Below are 27,359 nucleotides of genomic sequence, written 5' to 3' on the forward strand. Positions count from 1 at the left end.
GGGCGAAGAGGGGAGAAAGAAGAGAGGTAAAGGACTGTGGGCTCCTTGATGCTCTCTGAGTTACGTTGTTTTCTTGCAGACATTTCATTACCCAAACTAGGTAACACCATCAGTGTTTGGCTAGACTAGCACTGATGCTGTTACCTAGCTGAGTAATGAAACGCCTGCAAGAAAATAACGTAAGCTCGGAGAACAACGAGGATCCCACAATCCTGGTCCTCTTCCTCCTCCTTTTCCTCCTCCTCGTCCCTCCTCTCCACAAACCCCCCTCCCTTCTAGAACTGATGAATAGAATAGAATAGAATAGAATAGAATAGAATAGAATAGAATAGAATAGAATAGAATAGAATTTTTATTGGCCAAGTGTGATTGGACACACAAGAAATTTGTCTTTGGTGCATAAGCTCTCAGTGTGCATAAAATGCTGATTCAGTTCTACAGAGGAATTACTGAGTCTGTCATTTGCACCTCTATAACTGTCTGGTTCGGTTCTGCAACCCAACAAGAAAAACACAGACTTCAGAGGATCATTAGAACTGCAGAAAAAATAATTGCTACCAACCTGCCTTCCACTGAGGACCTGTATACTGCACGAATCAAGAAGAGGGCCGTGAAAATATTTGCAGATCCCTCGCATCCTGGACATAAACTGTTTCAACTCCTACCCTCAAAACGACGCTATAGAGCACTGCACACCAGAACAACTAGACACAAGAACAGTTTTTTCCCGAAGGCCATCACTCTGCTAAACAAATAATTCCCTCAACACTGTCAGACTATTTACTGAATCTGCACTACTAATCTTCTCATCGTTCCCATCACCAATCTCTTTCCATTTATGACTGTATGACTATAACTTGTTGCTGGCAATCCTTATGATTTATATCGATATATTGACCATCAATTGTGTTGTAAATGTTGTACCTTGATGAAGGTATCTTTTCTTTTATGTACACTGAGAGCATATGCACCAAGACAAATTCCTTGTGTGTCCAATCACACTTGGCCAATAAAATTCTATTCTATTCTATTCTAAAAGAAAAGATACCTTCATCAAGGTACAACACTTACAACAGTTAATGATGGTCAATATATCAATATAAACCATAAGGATTACCAGCAACAAAGTTACAGTCATACAGCCATAAGTGGAAAGAGATGGGTGATGGTGTTACCGAGTTGAATAATGAAACATCTGCAAGTTAAACAACCAAGCTGAGAGACCACCGAGGAGCCCCTCAAATATTCAGTCATTCAAATAGCCCCCCCCCCTCTCAACTATGTTTCATACAGGTGGTCCTCAACTTACAACTGCGCCCTGGATCAGAATTTCCATTGCTAAGGATGGTGGTTGTTAAATCAATCACCCTCAATTTTACGACCATTTTTTGTCATGTTTTCCAGCTTCCGGTCAGCGAGGGAAACCGGATTTGCTTAATGCCGTGATTCTCTTAACAACCATAGCGGGGGGAAAAGGTGGTAAAATTGGGTGTGACTCACTTTAAAACTTGTAAGTTGAAGTCCGTAGAGATTCTCCATCATCCAGGCCATGGTTGTGCCAAAAGTGCTTTTCTCAGGATAATTAATTCAGGATGACAGACCTAAAGGCGTTGGTTTTTTTTTTCAGGAGGCAATTGGACTTTCTTGTTTTTTCTTTTGAAGATGTTTCGCTTCTCCTCCAAGGAGCTTCTTCAGCTCTGACTGGATGGTGGGGAAGGGAAGGATTGATGCTCCTTGCAGACAGCCGGTCATTTGCATCCTTTGAGAGGGTCCTTGAGGCCCCTTGGAGGTTTACCTGTGTCCTCAGGGTCTCACCTGAGTGGTGCAAATGGTTCCTGTAGTCTGCAATTATTTTCCTCTGGAAATCCATTCCTCCTCCCACCCCATTCCAATGGTGTTCATCCCAAATTGTATAGCTCAAAGTTTGTAGAGATTCTCAGCAACTATTTGCACCACTCAGGTGACCCTGAGGGCACAGGTAAACCTCCAGGTGGCCTCAAGGATTCCCTAAAAGGATGCAAATGACCAGCTCTGCCTGCAAGGAGCATCCATCCTTCCGTTCCCCACCATCCAGTCAGAGCTGAAGAAGCTTCTTAGATGAGAAGTGAAACGTCCTCAAAGGAAAAAACAAGAAAGTCCAGTTGCCTCTTGAAAAAAGCACCTTTGGAATTGTAAGTTGCAGATATACCCGTAATTTTTTTTTTATTAGTAAGGAAAGAGTTCTTTATCGTTTCTTGATATATATTTTTATTTGCATTTATATCCCGCCCTTCTCCGAAGACTCAGGGCGGCTTACACTATGTTAGCAATAGTCTTCGTCCTATTTGTATATTTATATACAAAGTCAACTTATTGCCCGCAACAATCTGGGTCCTCATTTTACCTACCTTATAAAGGATGGAAGGCTGAGTCAACCTTGGGCCTGGTGGGACTAGAACCTGCAGTAATTGCAGGCAGCTGTGTTAATAACAGACTGTCTTACCAGTCTGAGCCACAGAGGCCCTTGAAAAGCTGAGCAGGTTCTTAGGCAGAATGAAACAGCTGCCTTGCCTTGCCTTGCCTTCCTCGGGATATGTCAGCTGTTCCACTAACGGCCCGATCCACCTTCTAGATCACTCCGGTTGCGTTGACATCGAAACATCTGGAGCGTCTGAAGAACAACGTCATGGTGATTGAGGTGTGGAATAAGGTGCTCAGCCCCGGAGGGGACCGGCTGCTGGGACTGGCCAAGCTTCCCCTCCATCAGTTCTACGTTTCATTCAAGTAAGTCCCTGCCTTTGCTCTTCTACCATAGTTGCAGGGAGTCCTCGCCCTACGGCCACAGCGGAGCCCGAAATATATGTCGCTAAGTGAAATGATGAGTTTTGTGCCGTTTTTAACGCCTTTTCTTGATGCATTTGTTAAGTGAACCACTGCAGCTGTTTAGTTTAGTTTAGTTTATTTAGATTTTTATACCGCCCTTCTCCCGAAGGACTCAGGGCGGTGTACAGCCAGAGTAAAACAATAATATACAAAATTAAAATAACAATTAAAATACATATTCAAAAATGGCCGAAAATTAAAACCGTCAAATTGACCTATACTAAAATATCCCAATCTAAAATTATTAAAAAAAAACAGAACATTAGGAGTAACACGTTAGTAAACCACGTGACCCTGAGCATGCTACAACGGTCGTAAGTGTGAAAAATGGTCATAAGTCACTTTTTCAGTGGCCTTGTAACTTTGAACCGTCACTCAACAAGCTGTTTTAAGTCGAGGAACTTACCTGTTGATAAATACATCATAAATACAGATATTTATGTACAGGCAATCATGAATACCTGAACAGGTAGCCCTTGATGAAAAAAGTGACTTATGACCGTTTTTTACAGCCATTTCAGAATCCCGGTGGTCACGTGATCCAAATTCCGATGTTTGGCCAAACTGACTCACATTTATGACAGTTGCAGTGTCCCAGAGTCATCTGATCCCCTTTTTGCGACCTTCTTACAAAACCAAGTGGATGGGGAATCCGGATTCACTTAACAACCACGTTACTAACTTAACAGCTGGCAGTGATTCACTTAACAACCGGGGCAAAAAAGGTCGTGAAACGGAGCAAAAGTTCACTTACCTCGTTTAGGGACATAGAAATGTTGGGCTCCGTCGTGGTCGTAAGTCGAGGACCACCTGTGGAGCAATATGGCACTTTTCCCCCTGCAGAGACCCCAAGGTTTCCAGCCTGCTGCTCCAGGCTCAGTATCCGGTGCTGGCAGTGGACGGCCACGTCCCGGTGGTTGACGTCTTCTCCGGCCAAAAGAATGGCACTCTGAAGACCATCTTAGCCATGGGCTCGGCTGACCAGGTGTTGGCGCTGCAGAGGGTCAAGAAGGAAGAAGGGCTGGCAACTCCCGCTGTGCTGCGCCCACCGCACGCTCTGGATCCCGTCCCTGCACCCGCCCCTGAGGTGGGTCCACGTGATTATTAGACCGGGGTCCCTGCCCTTTTCGGGGCCACGGGACCTGCGCGTTTATATTTATTTCCCCCAAAGTTTCAAACGGCACAGACGTAGCTTTATTATTATTTTTTTAATCAGAAAAAAGGATAGGTGTGAAAGAGCGTGATTTGTCGTGTCCCACTCCCACTCCGACGAACGAGTCAAGGAAGTCCGTGACAAACTTGGCAACGAAGCCTTTGCAGCTTGTCAAGTTCCTTCGAGGTTTCTCAGGGCAGGCAGGAGTCCAAGTTGTGACTTCAGTGATAGGGTCCGATATCAGCAAACTAGCTAGGACTTTGCTTGACTCAAGGTTGGAATGCCAAAAGCAGGTCCTTTATATAGGTTGTGGGGTGTGGCTCCATGACTCAGCATTTATCCAGGCCTGCCTCACCCTTCCTTCTGCTGGCGTCGCCTCTCAGATCTCCGGAAACGAGGGTCCACCCACTCTAAATTGTCTTCAGCTGGATCTGCTGTCAGCGTCTGGGAAAGGGAGGGGTCAGAGGGAGTAGGGCCGAGTAATTCTACCGCCTGGCTGGCTTCCTGCTCTGAAGGCTGAGCCAAAGGAACACACGCTGTATGAGTGAGGTTTATCAGGCTTCTCCTTTCACTCCTGGAATCCTCTCTGGGCATGGGGCGAGGGCCGGGGGCTGGAATCATGACAGGCCGTTCATCTTCATTATCAGACTCGGAGAAGGCCCGGTTGGAGACGGGAGGGGCCCGGCTGAGGAGAGGAGGGAGGACGAGTCACAACATGATTTGACAGAGTTCTTCAACTTGTGTCTTGCTAGTTCTAATGCAGGGATGATTAGGACAGCTTATGACATGCGTGTCAAAGCTTCGATGCTCTCTGATCTGGGGGAGGGGTTTCTTGCAGACGTTTCGTGACCCAACTAGGGAACATCATCAGTGCTAGAAGGGAGGAGGGGTCGCTGTCTGTTTATATACTTAGCCGCTTGCTCTGTCAGCAATTTTATGTAAATTTTAGTGACCGTTTGAAGTTACAGCGCCACTGATAAAAGGGACTTACGACTCTTTTTCACACTTATGGCCATCGCAGCATGATCAACACGTCACGTGATCAAAATTCAGACACATGGCAACTGACTCCTATTTATGACGGTCGCATTGTCCCGGGGTCACGTGATCCCCTTTTGTGACCTTCCAACAAGCAAAGTCAATGGGAAAATCAGATTCACTTAACAACTGTGGGACTAACTGAGCAACCCCGTCGATTCCCTTAACAACTCTGCCAAGAAAGATCGTAAAAATGGGGGCAAAACTCACCTAACGACTGTCTTGCTTAACGCCAGAAATGTTGGCCTCCATTGTGGTCGTAAGTCGAGGACCACCTATAAGCTTTTTCCTAGAGACCCAGCCTTTAAGTATGTGGCAGAACTACAGCTAGTCCTCAACTTACAACACTTCATTTAGTGACCATTCGAAGTTGGTCGAAAAAGTGACTGGTGACCATTTTTCACGCTTACGACCGTTGCGGCATTCCCCCATGATCACGTGACCAAAATTCAGACGCTTGGCCACTGGCTCGTACTTACGACGGTCGCAGTGTCCTGCGGTCATGTGATCCGCTCTTCCGACCTTTTGACAAGTCAGTGGGAAGAGCCAGTTTCACTTAACGACCCTGTTACTAAATTTTAACCACCGCAGCAAGAAAAGGTCGTAAAACAGGGCAAAAGTTAAAACACACTTAAGAAACGTCTCACTTCACAGCGTAAATTTTGGGGTCCCCAATTTGGGGGTCGTAAGTGGAGAACTACATGCATAAGGGTTGTAGAATTGGTAGGTGTATCATCTTACGTGTTGTATCCACAGGTCGCTTCTGGGAGACTTAAGTCTAACGCCTCCAATATTTCCTCACCCGTTCTGCCTTTCCTTCTCCCACTCCCTTTTTCTCCCTTGCCTTCCTCAGCTGTCAAGCAGGGAGAAGGAAGGCCTGGTGGAACATACCTTTGAGATCCACATCGAGGGGGTCCAAGGCCTGACGCCCCTCCAGTCCACCGTCTGGGGAGAAACCGACTGTTACGTCCAGTACCACTTCCCGGTCCAGAAATCGGAACCCGAGACGCTCCGGGATGCGGAGTTCAGCGAGAAGGGTGAGTTTGTAAGAAAAGCCCCTTTCAGACAGGCTTCCACCGGTCCCCCTACTCAGGAGCAGCGACAGGAGCCTAAGCAATTCCTGAGTCTCGCAATAAAGCAGCCGAAGTTTCCAAAAGTCAGTTTTTTGTCCGTCACGGAGCCCAAAGGCAGCTCCACCCACTTTTATACCCTGTGGGGTGTGGCTCCGTGACTCAGCACTCCCTGGGCCGGCCCCTTCCTTTCTTTTGCTGCGCACGCTTCACTCGGCGTCGCTGCCTTGCATCTAGCCACGATTGATCCCCCTCAGCTGGCTCTTGGGGCGTTGCCAGGGAGGAGGAGGAGGGGTCGGGGAAAAGAGGCCGTGTCAGCTCTTCCTCCACCACCTGGCCTGCCTCTGGAATCTGGAGCGGAGCCAGAGTGGAAGGTTCTGCAGAGGGAAGCCCTGTCGGCTCTTCCCCCTCACTCTCTGAGTCACTCTGTGCCAGGAAGCCCGGCTCGGGGCCTGCAGACACAACAGACCCAAAGACCAGCTGGCCAGGGGGAGGCACGCATAAATGCGCGGTGGAGCTGGGCTGGGGCGACGGCTGGCGTGCCCGCCGAGCGGGTTCTGCGTGCCACCTCTGTGCCACACATGTGCCTTAGGTTCGCCATCACGGGCCTAGGAGAAGGGCCATTAGAGAAATTCGTAATGAACAAATTTGTGCAGTTTATCCAGCAAGTCTTAAAACGCAGAAGATTGAATGCTAGGTCTGGAGGGGACCTTGGAGGTCTTCCAGTCCAGGGGACACCAAACTTTTGGACCTCAGGGACCACTAAATTCATAATTTTAAATTCTGCGGACCACTAATATGATCTGCCTAATGACCGGCTAGGTGGGGATGGCTAGGTGGTCATGTGACTGGGTGGGTATGGCCAACCCCTCCCCTCCCAGCTACTCGTCTCCTGCTCACCTGGGCTCCTTAGGGCCGCAACAAGAAGCAGTTGTTGGAGCTAAGCAGCCACCACGAGAAAGTCGGCAAAACAGCTCAGTTCAAATTGAATCTGGCCGAGAAGGAGGCTCAGCAGAAGCACCTCACTCAGGACTAGGAGCATAGGCTTTGCAAGCAGAGGGAAGACCTGCAGGAGTGCAAGGCCAGGGACCGGCGCCTGAAGGCTCAGCGGGCTGAGATGGTCAGCCAGTTCCAGGCCATGAGGCAGTCCCAGTGGAATGAGGCCCTCCGGCTCTTTGCCACCAGCGGCTCTTCCCTCCAGCCTTCACTCAAAGCCCCACACCAGGAGGCTGAAGTAGACCCCAAGTTGGAATTTCTGCCCCCCTCCGACCCACACAAGAAAACCCCAAAGGGGGAGACTCCCTGCAGCAACACAAACATTCATTGCACATATACGGGCCAGGAGCCATAGTTTGAGGACCCCTGATTGAGTGCAAGATAAAAAATGCAAATCATTTTTCTGCAAACCACCAAAATTTTCTCACAGACCACCAGTGGTCCATGGACCACCGGTTGGTGACCGCTATTCAAGTCCACCCCCTTACTCAAGGCAGGAGTCTCATACCATCCCAGCCCAATGCCTGCCCAGTCTTATTTGGGGGTGGGGGGGGGAAGCTCTAGCGCACCTCATTCAAAATGCAAGTTATTGTTTCTGAAGCACGAGTGACCTTGAGGAAACCCGTCACTTTACTCCAGGGTGACTAGACCTCCCCCTTGAGCCCTTCTTCCCTTCCCCTCCCCTCCGCCTGCCTCTTGATTGAAACAACCAGAGTTTTATTAGTTAGAGCAATCAATAAGTGGAATAACTTGCCTGCAGAAGTTATGAATGCCCCAACACTGGAAATTTTTAAGAAAATGTTGGATAACCATCTGTCTGAAATGGTGTAGGGCTTCCTGCTTGGGCAGGGGGTTGGACTAGAAGGCCTCCAAGGTCCCTTCCAACTCTGTTATTATGTTATGTTATTTTCTTCCTCAGGCCTTGAGTTGAAGGCTTTCCGCACGTCCACCACTTTGTGCGTTCCCGATCCCACCTTCCGCGGTGAGCACCATCACTCTCTGCTGGTCCCAGCTGACCTCCCAGTTCAGCGGCTGCTACTCAGTGCTTTCTCTGCCCGGAGCTTAGCTGGAGAAGGAGGAGGGATTCATTTCGAAATCTGGTGCAGGTATGTCTCTCACCCCTGAACACACAACCCCCTCCCAGGGTTCAGTCTGTTTGTCACTCTCTCTGTTTGCATCACCTGGTGCCGAGGATGATGGGATACACCAATGTGGGCAGTCTCCAGATTCCTCTCCTCTCTTCCCCTTCATTTGTCTTTTCTGTAGGCCAAACTCACCCAGGTCTTTTAACCCAGGGCTCTCCAACCTTGGCAACTTTAAGACTTGTGGACTTCAACTCCCAGCTTTGCTGGCTGAGGGATTCTGGGAGTTGAAGTCCACAAGTCTTAAAGTTGCCAAGGTTGGAGAGCCCTGTTTTAACCAGTCTTCAAAGGTGGGGTGGGGGAGAGGATGACTCTGTGGGGCCTTGGAGCTCTCTGAACTGGGTTGTTTTCTGGCAGATGTTTAATCCGCCAACTAGGGAATATCATCAGTGCCAGCGAGAGTGGGGCTTGCAAGCACCCTTCTAGCATTGATGATGTTACCTAGTTGGGTCATGAAACGTCCGCAAGAAAACAATTCTGCTCAGAGAGCACCAAGGACCCCATAACCATCCTCCTCCTCCTCCTCCTCCTCCTCATCCACAAACCCTACTACCATTTAATGCTGATGATGTTCCCTAGTTGGGCCATGAAACGTCTGCAAGAAAACAACCCAGCTCAGAGAGCACCAAGGGCCCCACAGTCGTTGTCCTCCTCTTCCTCATCCTCCTCTTCTCAAACCCCACTTTCTTCTAGCGCTGCTGATGTTCCCTAGTTGGAATTCATGAAATGTCTGCCAGAAAACCTCTGAAGCCCAGAGAGCATCAAGGAACCCCATAATCCTTCCTCCCCTTTCCTCTCCTCCTCCATTCCACCAACTCCTCCCCCCTTCGAGCACTGATGATGTTACCTAGTTGGGTCATGAAATGTCTGCAAGGAAACCGCCAAGCTCAGAGAGCACCAAGGATCCCTCGTTTCAACCCTGAGCCACAAATATCCTATCGCTTAATTTCTTACTGTGTTTTGCCCTTGACCAAGCAACTTGGTTTCCTTTCACGTTCCTTTCACTTTCACGTTTGCCGTCTCTTGTTTTCTCCAGCTGAACTGCAGTTTTGCAACCTGTCTCCCACAGGTACTACTATCCCAATGTCCGAGATCAGATGGTTGCCAGGGCGAGCTTGCCCCTCTCCCGCCTTTGTGCCATGGTCACCATGCAGCACCGTCAGGAAATGGGGAGCCAGACTTTCCACCTGCCTGTCATGCCAAGAATCGGCAGCTCAGGCGAGCTCCATCCTCGGACTTCAGGTAGGAGAAGACGCCTGGTGCCCCACAGCTAAGATGAGGGTTGATCGGGGCAAGAAACCATCTGCCCTAAGAAGAAACTTAGAACTAAGGAGAAATTTCCTGACAATTAGAACAATTAACTGTTGGAACGAGTTGCCTCCAAAAATTGTGGCAACTCCAACACGGGAGGTTTGTAAGAAGAGACTGGACAGCCATTTGTCTGAAATGCTGTAGGGTTTCTTGCCTAAGCTGGGGGTTGGACTAGAAGACCTCCAAGGTCCCTTCCAACTCTTGTTATTCTATTCTATTCCGTTCCATTCCATTCCATTCTATTCTATTCTATTCTATTCTATTCTATTCTATATTGTATTCTAGTCTAGTCTATTTTTATTCCATTCTTCTTTCTGATTCTATTCTATTCTCTATTCTATTCTATTCTATATTCTATTCTATTTTTATTCCATTCTTCTTTCTGATTCTATCCTATCCTATCCTATCCTATCCTATCCTATCCTATCCTATTCTTATTCCATTCTTCTTTCTGATTCTATTCTATTCTATTCTATTCTATTCTATATTCTAGTCTATTTTTATTCCATTCTTCTTTCTGATTCTATTCTATTCTCTATTCTATTCTATTTTTATTCCATTCTTCTTTCTGATTCTATCCTATCCTATCCTATCCTATCCTATTCCTATTCCCTTCTTCTTTCTGTTTCTATTCTATTCTATTCTATATTCTATTCTATTTTTATTCCATTCTTCTATTCTGATTCTATTCTATTCTATTCTATATTCTATTCTATTTTTATTCCATTTTCTTTCTGATTCTATCCTATCCTATCCTATCCTATCCTATTCTTAGTCCATTCTTCTTTCTGATTCTATTCTATTCTATTCTATTCTATTCTATATTCTAGTCTATTTTTATTCCATTCTTCTTTCTGATTCTATTCTATTCTATTCTATTCTATTCTATTCTATTCTATTCTATTCTATTCTATTCTATTCTATTCTATATTCTATTCTATTTTTATTCCATTCTTCTTTCTGATTCTATCCTATCCTATCCTATCCTATCCTATCCTATCCTATCCTATCCTATCCTATCCTATTCTTATTCCATTCTTCTTTCTGATTCTATTCTATTCTATTCCATTCCATTTCCTTTTGTGCCCTTCCGACAAGCAAAGTAAACGGGGAAGCCAGATTCACTTAATGACCGTGTTGCTAATTTAACGACTGCAGTGATTCATTTACAGCCCACTGTGGAGAGGAAGGTCCCCAAATGGGGCAGAACTCACTTAACAAACGTTTCACGTACCAACAGAAATTTTGGGTGGTCATAAGCCGAGGACCAGCTGTATTTAGCCACTGAAAGCTGAACCCGCCTTCTTCTCTCCCTCTCCTTTTTACCAGGTTTGTTCCAAGTGAGCGTGAAGTACCGGCGCAGCTTGAAAATAACGGAAAATGGTTTAGCGGCCCAGACCGTTCCCATCTCCATCCAAATCCATGCAGCGGCTGGCTTGCAAGCAGCAGCCAGGTAAGAAGGAAGCAAGAGCTCGATACAAGCGGTCCTTGACTTACAACAGTTCGTTTAGTGACGATTTGAAGTTACAACTGCACTGAACAAAGTGACTTATGACTGAGTTTCACACTTACGACCGTTGCAGCATTTCCCATGGTCACTTGATCAAAATTCGGACCCTTGGCCACTGACTCGTATTTACGATGGTCACAGTGTCCCGGGGTCCCCCTTTTGCGACCTTCCGACGAGCAAAGTCGATGGGGACGCCAGATTCACTTAACGACTGTGTTACTAACTTAACAACCGCAGTGGTTCGCTTAACAACTCACTACCACAATTGAGCCGAAAATCTCCGTCGCTAAGCAAGGATGTTGTCAACTGAGTTTTGTCCCATTTAGCGACCTTCGGCTTGGCTGTTACGCTGCAGTGGCTAACTGAGTCAAACGGTCGTTAAGTGGATCTGGCTCTCCCCATTGAATTTGCTTGTCAGAAGGTTGTGAAAGGGGATCATGTGACCATGGGAAGTCACATTTTTCAGTGCTGTTGTGACTTCGAAGAGACCATGCAGGTGCAGCTGCATCGTAAGACTGAAAAACTTTCACAAGTCACCTTTTTCATGACTTTTTTCACCATTCGGTCACTAAGCAAATCGTTGTAAGTCAAGGACAACCTGTGTGTGAATAAATCGCATGAAAATAAATAATTTCTTCTCGTCACTTAGGGCGCTGGCCGAAAAGCACCCACCTTTCCAATACAGTGCGGAAATTGGTCTCAACACCTACGTCTCGATACTCCTCCCCTTCCTTCCTGGGGCCGAGCCGCGCAGGACACGAACCGTGGCTCGCTCCTTCTGTCCCGCCTTCGACCATAACGTGGAGCTGCCCTGCCATCTTTTGGTGCAGAGGAGCAGCGGAGAAGCCTGCTGCCTGGCGGAACTCCTGCAGCGGTCGGAGGTGGTCTTCCACCTCTATCACCAGCCCCTGAACTCAGGTGCGACAAACGAATGGGGACCAGGGGTCGAACTGCACAACTAGCCCAAAGGCTGGGGAGTGGCAGGGGGGCATTGCTTCATCGATGTGTCTTCAGTTGTGAACGTTGTGGTGCTTTTGCACAACAACTTCCCATCACCTGATTGAGATGTTCTCTTTTGTTCTATTCTTGATTCTGTTCTATTTTTACTCTATTCCTTATTCTATATTCAATTCTAATTCTAATAATTCTTATTCCTATTCTATTCTATTTTCTGTTCTATTCTTTATTCTATTCCAGTTGTAGTCAACTTGGTCCCTACCAGCTTTCATGGTGGGCGGTCGGGGTTTTGTCCGATACTGAAGCCCTTTCCTTTTTTTTAATTTAATTGACTGTTTAAAATTTTTTCATAGCATTGTTTTAAAACATTTTCATTAGGTTTTCATAAAATTCCCCGGGACAATTTAAATTTCTGAAAATATACTATTTGCATCGCCCGCGCATAAGTTTAGTTCACGTTACGTAAGTGAAACTAAATGGCGCTGTAGTGTGACCGCAAACAAAAGAGCCTCATCCCAGAATAGCTCGTGCATCTCCCCCCACACCGCCCAGCTGTAACAGACAAGCAGAGCTGGTAGCCGGTGCCCGCCCACCACAAACCCAATCCACGATGCACGAGAGGCATGTGCAGATGACGATACATGGTGCATTACTGTGGAACCGGTGGGCAGTTAGAAAATTTTACTACTAACAGAGATACAAAAGTGGGTGGTAGGTATAAAAAGGTTGACTACCCGTGGTCTATTCTATTCTACTCTATTCCTTCTTCTATATTCAATTCTAATTCTAATAATTCTTATTCCTATTCTATTCTATTCTATTTTCTATTCTATTCTTTTCTATTCTGTATTTCTATTCTACTCTATTCCATTCCATTCTATTCTTTTCCTATCCTGTTCTGTTCTCTATTCTATTCTTTATTCTATTCTACTCTATTCCTTCTTCTATATTCAATTCTAATTCTAATAATTCTTATTCCTATTCTATTCTATTTTCTATTCTATTCTTTTCTATTCTGTATTTCTATTCTACTTTATTCCATTCCATTCTATTCTTTTCCTATCCTGTTCTGTTCTCTATTCTATACTACCTAGTAGACTAGACTAGATTAGTCTACCATGTTTCTCTGAAAACACGACCCACCCCAATAATAAGGCCAACCCTAAATTTTAGGGGGTGGCATAATATTACCCCACCTCGTAAATAAGCCCGGGGGGGGATGGGTGTGGCCAGCACAATTGGTGGTGCAGGCACAGGGGGGCAACTGTCCAGCTACAGCTGCAGCCCGCTGGCCCCTTGGGGCAGCGCAAATACCACTTTTGCCCTTCTCTTTCTGGGCACAGCGCTCCTGCTTGTTTGGCTGCCAGCAGCTCTGCAGTCAGCTACTTTGCTTTTTCCCTCTTCTCACAGGAAATATTTTCCTGCCTGTCATCCGTTCCTCAGCACAGACTGAAGGAAGGATGGCAGGCAGGAAAATCCCCCTCCCCATTTTCCTCCCGTTCGCCAAAAAGCCTCCAATCCAAACGCTGAAGGTTCTCAATGGAGGCGAAGGTGCGTCCACAAAGCATCTAGCTGACCAAGCTTGGCCTGCTGCACCTCAGAAAAAGTAAGACCGCCTCGAAAATAAGCCCAAGTGCTTATTTTCGAGTCTAAAATAAAATAAAACTCGGTCTTATTTTCTGAGAAGCACATATAACTAACTCTAACTATAACTATAATTATAACTATATGAAAGATTGTAAGTCAAGGACTACCTGTAGTTGAACAGCTTAATTGTATGCTTACTAATACAGATAGTCCTCAAGTTACAACCATAATGGAGCCTGCCAATTATGGCCATAAATTGTGACAGTCGTAAAACGAGTCATCCTGTAACCAAGTCGATTTTTTTGCGACCTTCTTTTGCAGCAGTCGGTAAGCAAACAGTGCAGTCATTAAGCGAACTCATTGGTTGCTGTGGAGCATTTTTGCCAGAGAACCAGAAATAAATGACGGCTTTCAGCAAACAGTCATAAGTTGTAGTCATGTGACCGCAAGAGACAGGCATAAATTCAGACCGGTTGCCAGGCACCCAAAATGCAGTCACATAGCTGTGGAATTCTGGGAGTTGAAGTCCCCAAGTCTTTAAAGTAGCCAAGTTTGGAGACCCCTCCTCTAATGTCGATACTTTCCAGAGGGATGAATTCCCATTATGATGATGGAAAGTTTACATCATAACTATTACTTACTCTTGCAGCTCCAAGGGAAGCGCTCAAAGATTGCTTGCTGGGAACCGTGAGAGTTCCTACCAGAGATCTGCTGATTCGAAGATCAGGTAAAGACACCTGGTTACACACTATGACCTCTACACTTATCACAAGCCGGGGGCACAACTTGGAGCAGATGGCATCTGTGGCGAGGAGGGTGATCTATGCATAGGTTCACCTGGCGCATCAGGTGCGCCCTTCATTATTGTTATTTACTGAATTTGCATCCAGCCTTTATTATTTTTAGAAATACCTGGGGCAGTGAACTTACCAAATACAGGCAAATACGCCTTCTTCCTCATGTTTTCCCCCACAGCAACAACCCTGTGAGCTGGGTTGGGGTGAGAGGGAGGGACTGACAGCTTTCATGGCTAAGGCGGGACTAGAACTCACCGTCTCCTGGTGATGGGTCTAAAGTCATCCAGATGGTCTAGAATTCCCCATCTCCTGGTGATTGGCCCAAAGTCATCCAGACGGCTTTCATGCCTAAGGCGGGACTAGAACTCACCATCTCCTGGTGATTGGCCCAAAGTCATCCAGACAGCTTTCATGCCTAAGGCGGGACTAGAACTCACCGTCTCCTGGTGATGGGCCTAAAGTCATCCAGATGGTCTAGAATTCCCCGTCTCCTGGTGATTGGCCCAAAGTCATCCAGACGGCTTTCATGCCTAAGGCGGGACTAGAACTCACCATCTCCTGGTGATTGGCCTAAAGTCATCCAGATGGTCTAGAATTCCCCGTCTCCTGGTGATTGGCCCAAAGTCATCCAGACGGCTTTCATACCTAAGGCAGGACTTGAACTCACCATCTCCTGGTGATTGGCCCAAAGTCATCCAGACAGCTTTCATGCCTAAGGCGGGACTAGAACTCACAGTCTCCTGGTGATTGGCCTAAAGTCCCCCAGCCGGCTAAGGCAACACTAGAACTCACAGTCTCCTACTCTCTAGCCTGGTACCTCAACCACTAGGCCAAACTGGTTTCCTTTCCTGAATTGGGAAGCCCTTTGAACACTTACGCACGCCCTGGTCACCTCATGTCCGGATTACTGCAATACACTTTCCATGGGGCCATCCTTGAAGACTACCCAGAAGCTACCCCGGCATCAAAAGTCAGTGGTGCCCGCAGAAACGGCTGCATGTCGGCATGCTTAGATGCCACCACTGCTGCTTGAGCTGCCTGGAATGCCAGTCGGCTTCTGAGTGCAATTCAGGGTGCCCGTTATTTGCCTCTAAATCAGGGGTGAAATGCTCCCGGTTCGGACCGGATCGCCCGATCCAGTAGCGATGGCGGCAGGTGGTTCGGAGAACTGGTAGCAAAAATCTCTTCCGCCCCCCGCATGTCCAGCTGAGCCGCGCGATCATCAGAGGCTTTTTTGTTTTTTACTTTTAAAAGCATTTTTTCTTCGGCCTGAAAAAATGCTTTTAAAAGTAAAAAAAAAGGCTCTGATGATCACACAGCTCAGCTGGGATTGTCAGAACCCTTTAAAAGCATTTTTTCTACAACCTCTTTGGCCGAAGAGGTTGTATGTTGTTGGTCTTTGAGATTTTTTTTTATTTTTTAGACACAAACAACAACATACAATGTATCTTTTCTTAACAAAATATCAGCCAGGTACACGTTTACTTCCAGTTCAGTTTTTTCCAACATCTCTTATACAATATATTTTCCTTCCCCCCCTTTTTTTTTATTTCCCTATTTGCATTTCTCTTAAAAGTTCTAATCTAACTCTCCATCCCCAATTTTAATCTTTAGCCAAATCTATCCCTTCCCCCCCCTTTTTTTTTATTTTTCCATTTATATTAAAACCCTATATTCCCATTTGCTAATTTCTTTCTTTTCAATCTCCATAGCATCAGCATCATTCATCTCTTTACATTTCAACGACAGTCTTAAAAATTGTTATTCATAATCTTATAAAGAAAACAAAAAACAAGCAGGCATTTCCATCATTTCAGAGAGTCCATTATTTATATATTCCCATCTCATTAATATTTCAACCTTTAATTTATTTCAATTCCCTTCTTTTTTTTTCTTAAAATTCCTTGCTCTCTTTGCTTAGCCTATATTTCTATCCAATCTCCTTTTTTCCTCTTCCCCCATTTTTTGTTTCTCTCTATTAGTCCCTATGTAGTCCTTTGATTTTGTATTTTTTCCCTTCCTTTCTTTTTTCCCCCCTTCTTGTTTTCAGTAGTTTTTCGTTTACTTTCATCAGCTTCTTTGTGCTATTTCCCTTTTTATTGTCCCCCTTTCTGGAGATCCTTTTGCCTCTCCCCTTAAACTGTTTTTAAAATTACATAATCACTTAATAGTTCATCCTCAGTCTTTTTTTCTTCTTCTTCCAATGCTCTTTCTTGCTTCGTGGATTCTTTGTTTACTGTCAGTTCCTGAGCAGCTCTTATTTCTTATGGATCCTGTTTTCCATACGGTCTTGTGATTATTTCTTTTATTTCTTGCTTAAAAGTCATATGCATCTTTTTTTCATCATTTCAATTATTCCCTGTGCAGTTCTTGGAGTTGCAGTTCTTATTATCAAATTCAAATAGTTTATTGACAAAGTCCTCCCTTTGTCTCGCCAGCCTTATCCCTGCCGTAGAAAAGTTTTCCACAATAATTTTTTTTTTTTTGTGCATTTATATCCCGCCCTTCTCGGAAGACTCAGGGCGGCTTACACTATGTTAGCAATAGTCTTCATCCATTTGTATATTATATACAAAGTCAATTTATTGCCCCCAACAATCTGGGTCCTCATTTTACCTACCTTATAAAGGATGGAAGGCTGAGTCAACCTTGGGCCTGGTGGGACTTGAACCTGCAGTAATTGCAAGCAGCTGCTGTTAATAACAGACTGTCTTACCAGCCTGAGCCACCAGAGGCCCTAAATAAATGTTAGTCCATGCAATTTTCTCTTCCGCCTGAGGGTGTCACTTTCCAATCCACAGTTCGAATCCAAAAGGCTTTTAAAAGTTTTTTTTTAAAAAAAGTTGGCCACGCCTACCCAGTCACATTACGCCACATTACCACCAAGCCACGCCCACAGAACCGGTAGTAACAAATTTTACATTTCACCACTGCTCTAAATCCTTGCGTAGGGCCTGGATATCCGCGAGACAGTTGGGAAATTGCCAGCCAGGCCGGGAGGAAGGATCAAGACAAGGGCCTTTGCAAAATGAATGATAGAAATTATATGTTTATTTTTACGACAAGAACTTCTTCTCTTTGCGTTTCCTCGCAGGTCCGAGAGGTTGGTACCCTGTCATTCTCCCAGAGGACCTCTCGGCATCGCGGCGTGCAAACGTCACTCAGAGCGTCGTCGGAGGTTTGGAGATTTCGGTTGCTTTTGTTCACCCCGGAGACCGCGAGCGTGTTCTGGAGGCCGCCAACCGTTTAGGGTGGAACTGGGAGGAAACCTACTCCGAGGATCCGTGGGAGGATAGCGAGAGTGAAAGCCAGACCCCTTCGACCCCGCTCCGCGTGACTGTTTCTACTCCTCGGCTGTGGTTACCGCTACAGAGCGTGCTACTCGCAGGAGAAGCACACTTAAACAAAAGCGTCTATTGCTACCTTCGCTATAAACTCTACGATCAAGAAGCCACTTGGTCTTCCCTTAAGAGGCCAAAGTTCACCGAAGGCGAAAAACAGGGGATGGTGATGTTTAAGAAACCCAACCGAACGGAGCTTCGGTTGAGTCCGGCATTATTCTGGTACTTCAGGGAAGAGAAACTGGAACTCCAGGTGTGGCGAGCTTACGGCAAAGATGGCGACGTGGAAAGACCGCTGGATACCGACCGCTTGATCGGGTCAGCCTATGTGGACCTGGCACCGCTGGCGGACAGTTCACGGACGGAGAAAACCATCAGCGGTACGTTTAGAATGGTTTTACAGGCAGTCACTAGCCTGGTTCTCGGAAATATGGGTAGTCCTCGACTTACGGTCACAATCGAGCCCGAAATTGTGAGTTTTGCCCCGTTTTACGACCTTTCTTGGCACAGTGGTTAAGTGACTCACGGCAGTTGTTAAGGTAGTCACATGGTTGATAAGTGGCTTCCCCCTTGATTTTGCTTGTGAGAAGGCTGGCTCTGGAGATTCTCAGCCATTGTCGTGTCCCACTCCTCCTCTGACAGCCGGGTCTGGAAAGCCTGTATCAAGCGTGGCCACGAAGCCTCTGCAGCTTTGCCAAAGTCCTGTCAGAGTTCTCAGGGCAGGCAGGAATCCAAGTTGTGACTTCAGCAACCAGATGAGACTTTGCTTGACTCAAAAAATGCCAGAAAGCAGATCCTTTATATAGGCCATGGGGTGTGGCTCCATGACTCAGCACTTATCCAGGCCTGCCCCTCCCTTCCTTTTGCTGACGTCGCCTCTCCATTCTCCGGAAGCGGGGATCCATCCACTGTGAACTCCCTTCCTCCTGATCTGCTGCCGGCAATTCTAGCACGTGGCTGGCTTCATGCTCATCATGCTCACACGCTGTGGGGGGGGGAGGTTTATTTGCTCAGTCTGTCCGGGCATGGTGCCAGGACTGGGGGCTGGAGGCATGCCAGGCCATTCGTCTTCATTATCAGTCTCTGGCTGAGATAGCAGGAGATGGGAGGGGCCCGGCTGCGGAGAGGGGGGCGAGCGAGGCACAACAGCCATCATGCAGGTCATGGTTGTCCCAAAGGTGCTTTTTTCTCAAGAGGCGACTGGACTTTCTGGTTTTTCTTTGATGATGTTTCGCTTCTCATCCAAGAAGCTTCTTCAGCTCTGACCGGATGGTGGAGGATGGAAGGATTTATTTTCCTTGAAGACGACTGGTCATTTGCATCATTTTAGCAAGTCATTAAGGTCACCTGGAGGTTTACCTGTGTCCTCAGGGTCACCTGAGTGGTGCAAATGGGTGTGGAGCCTTCTTGGAACTGCTGAGGTAGACTGGAGATAGATGATGTCATATCCCTCCCCCTCTGCTGATAGAGGGCCATTCAATTTTGACCTAGCTGGCCTCTTTGACCCGTCTTTCAAACCAGCAGTGCTCTCTGTCCAAAATGTGGACTTTGCTGTGAGCGGCCTTTTTTTAAAAAAAATGCAGATGGACTGCTGAATCTACTCCTAGTTTGTTCTCCTCCGTTGTGCCATGCGTTTGTGAAGTGGCTGTTTTGTTCCCCCAATGTATAGAACTGTACCTGGTTCACTGCATTGTACTGCATGTACCATGTTGTTCAGTTTGTGTCTGGGTGTTTTATCTTTGGGGTGGACAAGCTTCTGCCTTAGTGACTTCCTGTGAGAAGGCTGTAGCAAGAAAGGTGGTAAGGTAGAGCAACGCTCATTTAACAACTTCCTTGCTCAGCAACGGAAATTTTGGGCTCAATTGTGGTCATAAATCGAGGACTGAAAGTCAACCTGCGGTTGGTTCCCCCTTAGAAAACCTAGCAGCTTTTTCTCAGAGGGGCGAGATCTGCATTTCGATTGAGCCTCACGTTCTCCCCTTGTCGCAGGTGTCTTTCCTTTGTTCCGACGGAACGCTGCCAACCTGGGGGGAGCCGCGCTGCGGGTTCACATTACGGTGACGCCTGCCGATCCATGCGGAGGGTCTGGGAACCATGAAGACGACAGGGACAGCAGCAGCAACAGTGTTGAAGAAGAGAAGAAGGCAGTGGTGGAGCAGGAACTGGAAGTCCGCTCGGAAGCAAATCCTCCCGTCGACGAAGTCCCCCAGGGCAAACCTGCTGCCAGCGATCTGGAGAACACCTTCGCTGTGAGCATTCTCGTGGAAAGAGCCATGCACCTAAGCTTAAAAGGTAAGCAGGTGTCAGTCCTGCCTCATCTCGGACCTTTAAGCGAGAAAGACCCTTGACTCCCTTCGTTGAGAAAGGTATCGTTTACTAAAGGTGAAGTGGATTACAGTAAAGAAAAGCCAGAACTGATGTTTGCCTTGCTATAATTTTTCCCTCCCAGACACTTCCCATCACTTGTTCCCCCCACTCCAAATCATTCAATGTGGGGGGGGGACCAGCCCCAAAGTGTGAAAAACGGTCCTAAGTTGTTTTTGTCAGTGCCCTTGCAACTTCGAATGGGCACCGAGTGAAGCCAAGGATTACTTGTAAAATAAAATGCAAGCGTTTGCAATCCAGCTGAGCTGGAAGTGGGAGAGGGCAGCCACGAAATAGCCCTTTGTTCGACTTTTGCTTCTGGTGACCTTATTCCTAGAATTTCCTCCCACAACGGGGGGGGGGGGGGTCTTGGCCCTTGCGCTGTGCACCACCATGAACACCCAACTGTTCCATCCTGATGCGCTCCAATAATTTGTGCCCAATGCCAGCACAACTAGATTAAACTGGATTAATCAACCAAGCAACTTCCCATATTTCTCTCAAGGAAGGCCTTTTGATCAACACGCGGCTTTCGAAGCGGTGCGGCTTGACTGCGGGTTAAAGAACAGTCAGGAAATTATTCTTAAAGAGTTTCCCACCCACCCACCCACCCACCGCCGGCTCAAAGTACCCCTGCCCTCCTCATCCTTGCACTGTTAACACATTCCTCCTAAATTGTTGTTGTTGTTTTCCTCCTTTCAGGAAGAACCACTAACTGCTTCAGCAAATTCGTCGCGAGCTTAAAACACACTTATTCATCTGCGCGGGACTGGGTTAGATTTTAAAGTTATGGGTTTTAAGGGGTTTTTATTATTTATACTATTTTTAAATTTGGCAATAGAATAAGTTTTTTAATTGTCGTTTTTAATCTGTATTTATATGTATTTTAACTGCCTGTGAACCGCCCTGAGTCCTTAGGGAGATAGGGCGGTATATAAATTTGAAAAATAAATAAATAAATAAAATAAATAAAATTCTGTTTTTCAGGGATTCGTTCCTACAAATACGAACTAGGGCCGAACTTCTCCACTTGCAGCTCAGCTTGGATCAGAACTATGTGAAACTGACCAGTTGTTATGCAGGCTTGTCTTTGTAGGGAGGAGAGATTGACCAGAAAAGAAAGGATTTATACAGGGGGTTCTCAACTTACGACCGCCCGCTTAGTGACCATTCGGAGTTATAGCGGCACTGAAAAAAAAGCAACTTAACAACCGTTTTCCACACTTAACGGCCGTTGCATCAGCCCCATGGTCACGGGTTCAAAATTTGGATGCATGGCAACTGGTTCATACTTACGACGGTTGCAGTGTCCCGGGATCATGTATTCCCCCTTTTGCGACCCTCTGACAAGTAAAGTCAATGGAGAACCCAGATTCATTTAACGACCGTGTCACTAACTTAACAGTTGCAGTGACTCATTTAACCACTGTGGCAAGAAAGGTCGTAAAATGGATCAAAACTCACTTAACAACCATGTTACCCACTTAAGGACTGCAGTGATTCACTTAACTGAGGTGAGAAAGGTTGTAAAATGGAGCAAAACTCACTTAACAACCATGTTACCCACTTAAGGACTGCAGTGATTCACTTAATCTGCTGCAACAGAAATTTTGGGATCAATTGTGGTCATAAGTGGAGGACTGCCTGCATATATTTCACTAAATTTAACCAAGTTTGTCTTCTCATATATGATAACGTCGTAGAACAAGGCCAGTTTAGACATTAGACTTTTTTTAAAAAAAAAAAAGAGAGATCAGTTGAACAGCATTATATAAAATGGTTTAAATAAGAAACACCCTCCCAGATTTCAAGAACGATACAAATACTTAGTGATTATTAACTATTGGAAAGCAAGGGAAAACGAGCTGTCAAAAGTTCTTTATAAATCTTAATGCTTTACTTGATTCTTTTACCTTGTTTCAGCAGCTTTTTTCTTCTATCTGCAATCTCTATTCTTTATCATCGTCTTGAAATGTGTGTGGCGATGATATGCTTGTCATAAAGGCTGCTGTGTATATATACGTACAATGATGATAAAGTTATTATTTTTGGGGAAAACAAGAAGTCAAAACGGTGGGTTCAGTGGCCTGGGTGTGGCCATCTTTTTGACTTCAATTTTAACACCCATCCACACTAATGAAGCTTGTCTTCCCACTTATTTGGGGCAAATCTGTATTAGATGTTAGATGTTTCATTATATGACTGTATTACTATTATCTTTCTCGTCTTTTTTACCGCCTTCTCTTATTGGTATAAGAGCTTCTGAATCGTAGACAAATGCCTGGTGTATCCGATCATACTTGGCCAATAAACAATGCCTGCTTCTGTTTTTTTCTTTCTCCTATTTTAATTCTAATTCTATTCTGATTCCATTCTAATTCTATTCTATTTCTATTCTAATTCTGTTGTATTAATATTCTTAAAAGAAATTTGTTTTGGAAGATGGACTTTGCCTATTTCTTTTTGAGTGGGTTTCATCACTTGGAAACCTGACATCTCTATTCTTTCTTCTGTTCTATTCTTTTCTCTTTTCTTCTAATTGTAATTCTGTTCTGTTCTGTTCTGTTCGATTCGATTCGATTCTATCCCATCCCATCCCATCCCATCCCATCCTTAATTCTGTTCTATTATATTCTATTCCATTCCATTCCATTCCATATTTTCTATTCTATTCTATTTATTCTATTCTATTCTATTCTACTCCACTCCACTCCACTCCATTCTATTCCATTCCATATTGGTCAAGGGCAGTGGTGAAATGTAAAATTTGTTACTACCGGTTCTGTGGGTGTGGCTTGGTGAGGGGTTAAATGTGACTGGGTGGGCGTGGCCAACTTTTTTTCCCCCCTTTTAAAAGCATTTTTTTTCTTTTGCCGAAGAGGTTGTAAAAAATGCTTTTAAAAGCCTCTCAGCTGGGATCATCAGAGGAGCCTCTGAAAAACTTTTGAAGGGTTCTGACGATCCCAGCTGCGTTGCCTGATCTCCAGAACCTTTTTAAAGCTTTTTTTTTTTACAGCCTCTTTGGCTGAAGAAAAAATGCTTTGAAAAGTTTAAAATAAAAAAAAAATCCTCTGATGATCGCGTGGCTCAGTTGGGCATGGGGGGGGGCAGGGATTTTTGCTTGGGGTTCTCTGAGCCACCCGCCGCCATCGCTACCCGATTGGGTGATCCGGTCCAAACCGGGAGCATTTCACCACTGGTCAAGGCCATAGCTGCAGAGTTTTATTACAAGAGCAGCCAAGACTTTGCAGTAAAAACCAGAAGTGGGTAGATTTGCTTATTTTTATACAATACCTTTCTTTGGGCAAGGATGAGAACATGCCTTGGTTGAAAGCCCAAGTGGGCAGATGCTGGAGAAGACCAGGCATTGGTGCGAGAGGAACAGGAGTCAAAAGGCCACCCAGAGCAGAAAAACAGCATTAGAGTCCTAGGAAAAAGTTTAATACTATTATCTGGGCTGTTTTCTTTTTTTTAATTCTCTGTAGCACCCTGGTCACTAGAGGAGAATCTGCAGCAAAATGTGACAAAGAGGTCGCAAATCCTCGACTTACGACCACAACTGAGTCTCCAAATTTCCATTGCTAAGCAAGGCAGTCACTAAGTGAGTTTTGCTCCATTTTACGCCCTTTCCTGCCGGGTTTGTTCAGTGAATCACTGCAACCAGTACCACGGTTGCTTGTCAGATGTTAGCAAAAGGAGATCACAAATGACCCCCTGGGACAGGGGTCTCCAACCTTAGAAACTTTAAGACTTGTGGACTTCAACTCCCAGAATCCCTCAGCCAGCAAAGCTGGCTGAGGAATTCTGGGAGTTAAAGTCCACAAGTCTTAAAGTTACTAAGGTTGGAGACCCCTGCCCTGGGACACTGCGACCGTCATAAATACAAGTCAGTTGCCAGCCCTTTGAATTTTGATCACATGACGTTGGGGAATGCTGCAATATGTTGTTGTTACTTCAAACAGCCATTAAACAAATGATTGTAAATCGAGAACCACGTGTACAAAGAGTCCTCAACTTACAACTGTTCATTTAGGTTCGAAGTTACAACGGCACTGAAAAAAAGTGACCGGCGACCACTTTTCACACTTACGACCATTGCAGAATCCCCATGAGGACGAGATCAAAATTCAAAAGCTTGGTGACTGACTGGTTCATCTTTATGACGGTCGGAGCATCCCCGGGGTCACGTGATCCCCTTTTGCGACCTTCTGGCGAGCAAAGTCAACGGGGGAGCCAGATTCACTTAACGACCGTGTGACTCACTTAACAACGGCAGTGATTCACTTAACAACTGCGGCAAGAAAGGTGCTAAGACGGGGCAAAACTCAGTTAACAAATGTCTCACTTAACCTGCTAAGAATGTCAACTTTCATTTCTCCAAAGACACGTAAACTCTGAATGTGGCTGGTAAATCCAGATTTTTCACTATAAACCCTTTGCAGGAAAGTCGTTCCCAACCCGGATCCCTTTCACCTTAGGTCTCCTGCCTTGAACAGGGGGTTGGACTAGAAGATCTCTGAGGTCCCTTCCAGCTCTAGGATTCTATCTTCTATTAAAGCAATTTTTCAGGTTTCCTTTTCAGCCTGTGGTCGGGACACCATTCAGGTTAAAAGTTAAAACAATGGATGGAAATTAATCAAGGAGAGAAGCAGCCTGGAATTAAAGATAAACTTCCTAACAGTGAGGACAATTAACCAGTGGAACAGCTTGCCACCAGAAGTTGTGGGTGCTCCATCACGGGAGGTTTTTAAGAAGAGTCTGGACAGCCATCTGACTTAAATCTAATAAATAATAATAATAAAAAATGATATAGGGTCTCCTCTCCTGCTTGAGTAGGGGGTTGGACTAGAAAACCTCCAAGGTCCCTTCCCTCTCTATCTTGATTGACTTTTGTTTCTTTTGTCGTGAAATTGTCGTAGAACGCAAACCCATAACTGCAAACTGATTCTAAATTATTCGGTTTCAGGGAGTCCTCTTGCAGAGCGGGGAGGAACGTCGCCCTGTAGCTACGTGACTTTCGTGGCCGCTGATGTCGATAACCCCGTCACCACCGCCACAGTAGAAAACACAGATTCCCCCGTTTGGGATTTTCAGCACCAGACGAGGTTTGTAAGGCATCAGAAATATTCTGTCAGAAATACGCCGGTCGCCTGTCCCAAAGGGGCTTTTTCAGGAGGCAATTGGACTTTCTGGTTTTTTTCTTTTGAAGACGTTTCACTTCTCATCCAAGGAGCTTCTTCGGCTCTGACTGGATGGTGGGGAAGGGAAGGATTTCTGTTCTTTGCAGACAGCTGATCATTTGCATCCTTTTAGTGGGTGGTTGAGGCCACTTGGAGGTTTACCTGTGTCCCCAGGGTCACCTGAGTGGTGCAAATGGTTCCTGTAGGCCTCTGGTGGCTCAGACTGGTAAGACAGTCTGTTATTAACAGCAGCTGCTTGCAATTACTGCAGGTTCAAGCCCCACCAGGCCCAAGGTTGACTCAGCCTTCCATCCTTTATAAGGTAGGTAAAATGAGGACCCAGATTGTTGGGGGCAATAAGTTGACTTTGTAAATATACAAATAGAATGAGACTATTGCCTTACACACTGTAAGCCGCCCTGAGTCTTCGGAGAAGGACGGGATATAAATTCAAATAAATAAATAATAAATAGTAGGTCTGAAAAAGCACCTGTGGGACAACCATGACTTGGATGACTGAGATTCTAATGCCAGACACCTGAATTTTCCATCATAAATACAGGCTGTCCTCAAGTTACGACCACAATTGAGCCCAAAATTGATGTTGCTAAGTAAAACATATTTAAACATACTAAGTAAAACATACATCTGGACACAGAACCACTGATTGGTTCAAAATTGGGAAAGGAGTCCGGGAAGGCTGTATACTATCACCCTGCCTATTTAACTTATATGCAGAACACATCATGAGAAAGGCGGGGCTAGATGAATCAAAAATTGGAATTAAGATTGCCGGAAGAAATATCAACAACCTCAGATATGCAGATGACGCCATTCTAATGGCAGAAAGCGAAGAGGAACTAAAGAGCCTCTTCATGCGGGTGAAGGAGGAGAGTGCAAAAGTTGGCTTGAAACTCAGCATTAAGAAAACTGAAATCATGGCATCCGGCCCTCTCAATTCCTGGCAGATAGATGGTGAAGAAATGGAGGTAGTGACAGATTTTATTTTCCTGGGCTCCAAGATCACCGCAGATGGGGACTGCAGCCTAGAAATTAAAAGACGCTTGCTCCTGGGGAGGAAAGCGATGGCAAATCTAGACAGCATAGTAAAAAACAGAGACATCACCCTGCCAATCAAAGTGCGTATAGTTAAAGCTATGGTTTTCCCAGTTGTAATGTATGGCTGTGAAGGTTGGACCATAGGAAAGGCTGAGCACCAAAGAATGGAGGCCTTTGAACTCTGGTGTTGGAGAAGACTCCTGCGAGTCCCTTGGACTGCAAGGCGAACAAACAAGTCAGTTCTAGAGGAGATCAACTCTGACTGCTCTTCAGAAGGCCAGATCCTGAAGATGAAACTGAAATACTTTGGCCACCTAATGAGAAGAAAATACTCACTGGAGAAGAGCCAAATGCTGGGAAAGATGGAGGGCAGAAGAAGAAGAAGGGGACGTCAGAGAATGAGGTGGCTGGATGGAGTCACTGAAGCAGGAGGCGTGAGCTTCAATGGACTCCAAGGGATGGCAGAGGACAGGAAGGCCTGGAGGAACGTGGTCCATGGGGTCGCGATGGGTCGGACACGACTTCGCAACTAACAACAACAACAAAGTAAAACATGGGTTAAGTGCGTTTGTCCCATTTTATGAACTTTCCTGCCCCAGTCGTTAAGCGAATCAGTGCAGTTGTTCAGTTAGTCACACGGTTGTTTCCTGAATCTGCATTCGGCCCCCGTGACTTTGCTTGTCAGAAGGTCGCGAAAGCGGATCACAAGACACTGCAATCGTTGTAAATACGAACCAGTTGCCAAGCGTTTTGATCGCGTGACCACGGGGATGCTGCAGTGGTCGTAAGTGTGAGAAACGTTCATAAGTCCCTTTCTTCCAGCGCTGTTGTAACTTTGAGCGTTCGCTAAATGAATTTTTTGCTTCTGCCCGATTTGCTTAACGACTGGCTGATTCGCTTCACGAACGTGGCGATTCACTTTAACGCTCAAGGCAAAAAAAATGGTCGTAAAAATGTGTGTGGACCCCTTGCTTAGTGACAAAAGTTCCAGT

The 27,359-nt window shown here is 45.7% G+C and overlaps 1 protein-coding gene across 3 annotated transcripts in view; it reads left to right on the forward strand.

Moving 5' to 3' along the window:
* The window catches only part of C2CD3 (C2 domain containing 3 centriole elongation regulator), a 93,107-nt gene that overhangs the window by 31,478 nt on the left and 34,270 nt on the right, over nucleotides 1-27,359 (forward strand). For all 3 annotated transcript variants that reach the window (XM_058185765.1, XM_058185766.1, XM_058185767.1), the window contains 11 exons: nucleotides 2,612-2,763; nucleotides 3,706-3,949; nucleotides 5,907-6,090; nucleotides 8,039-8,225; nucleotides 9,331-9,503; nucleotides 10,902-11,025; nucleotides 11,732-12,000; nucleotides 14,276-14,353; nucleotides 17,518-18,144; nucleotides 19,754-20,056; nucleotides 25,095-25,233. In XM_058185765.1, the coding sequence (XP_058041748.1) occupies nucleotides 2,612-2,763; nucleotides 3,706-3,949; nucleotides 5,907-6,090; nucleotides 8,039-8,225; nucleotides 9,331-9,503; nucleotides 10,902-11,025; nucleotides 11,732-12,000; nucleotides 14,276-14,353; nucleotides 17,518-18,144; nucleotides 19,754-20,056; nucleotides 25,095-25,233 (2,480 nt within the window). The remainder of the gene's footprint in view (nucleotides 1-2,611; nucleotides 2,764-3,705; nucleotides 3,950-5,906; nucleotides 6,091-8,038; nucleotides 8,226-9,330; nucleotides 9,504-10,901; nucleotides 11,026-11,731; nucleotides 12,001-14,275; nucleotides 14,354-17,517; nucleotides 18,145-19,753; nucleotides 20,057-25,094; nucleotides 25,234-27,359) is intronic.

Source organism: Ahaetulla prasina, chromosome 5 (genome assembly GCF_028640845.1).
Source record: "Ahaetulla prasina isolate Xishuangbanna chromosome 5, ASM2864084v1, whole genome shotgun sequence".
In the NCBI taxonomy this organism is placed as follows: Eukaryota; Metazoa; Chordata; class Lepidosauria; order Squamata; family Colubridae; genus Ahaetulla; species Ahaetulla prasina.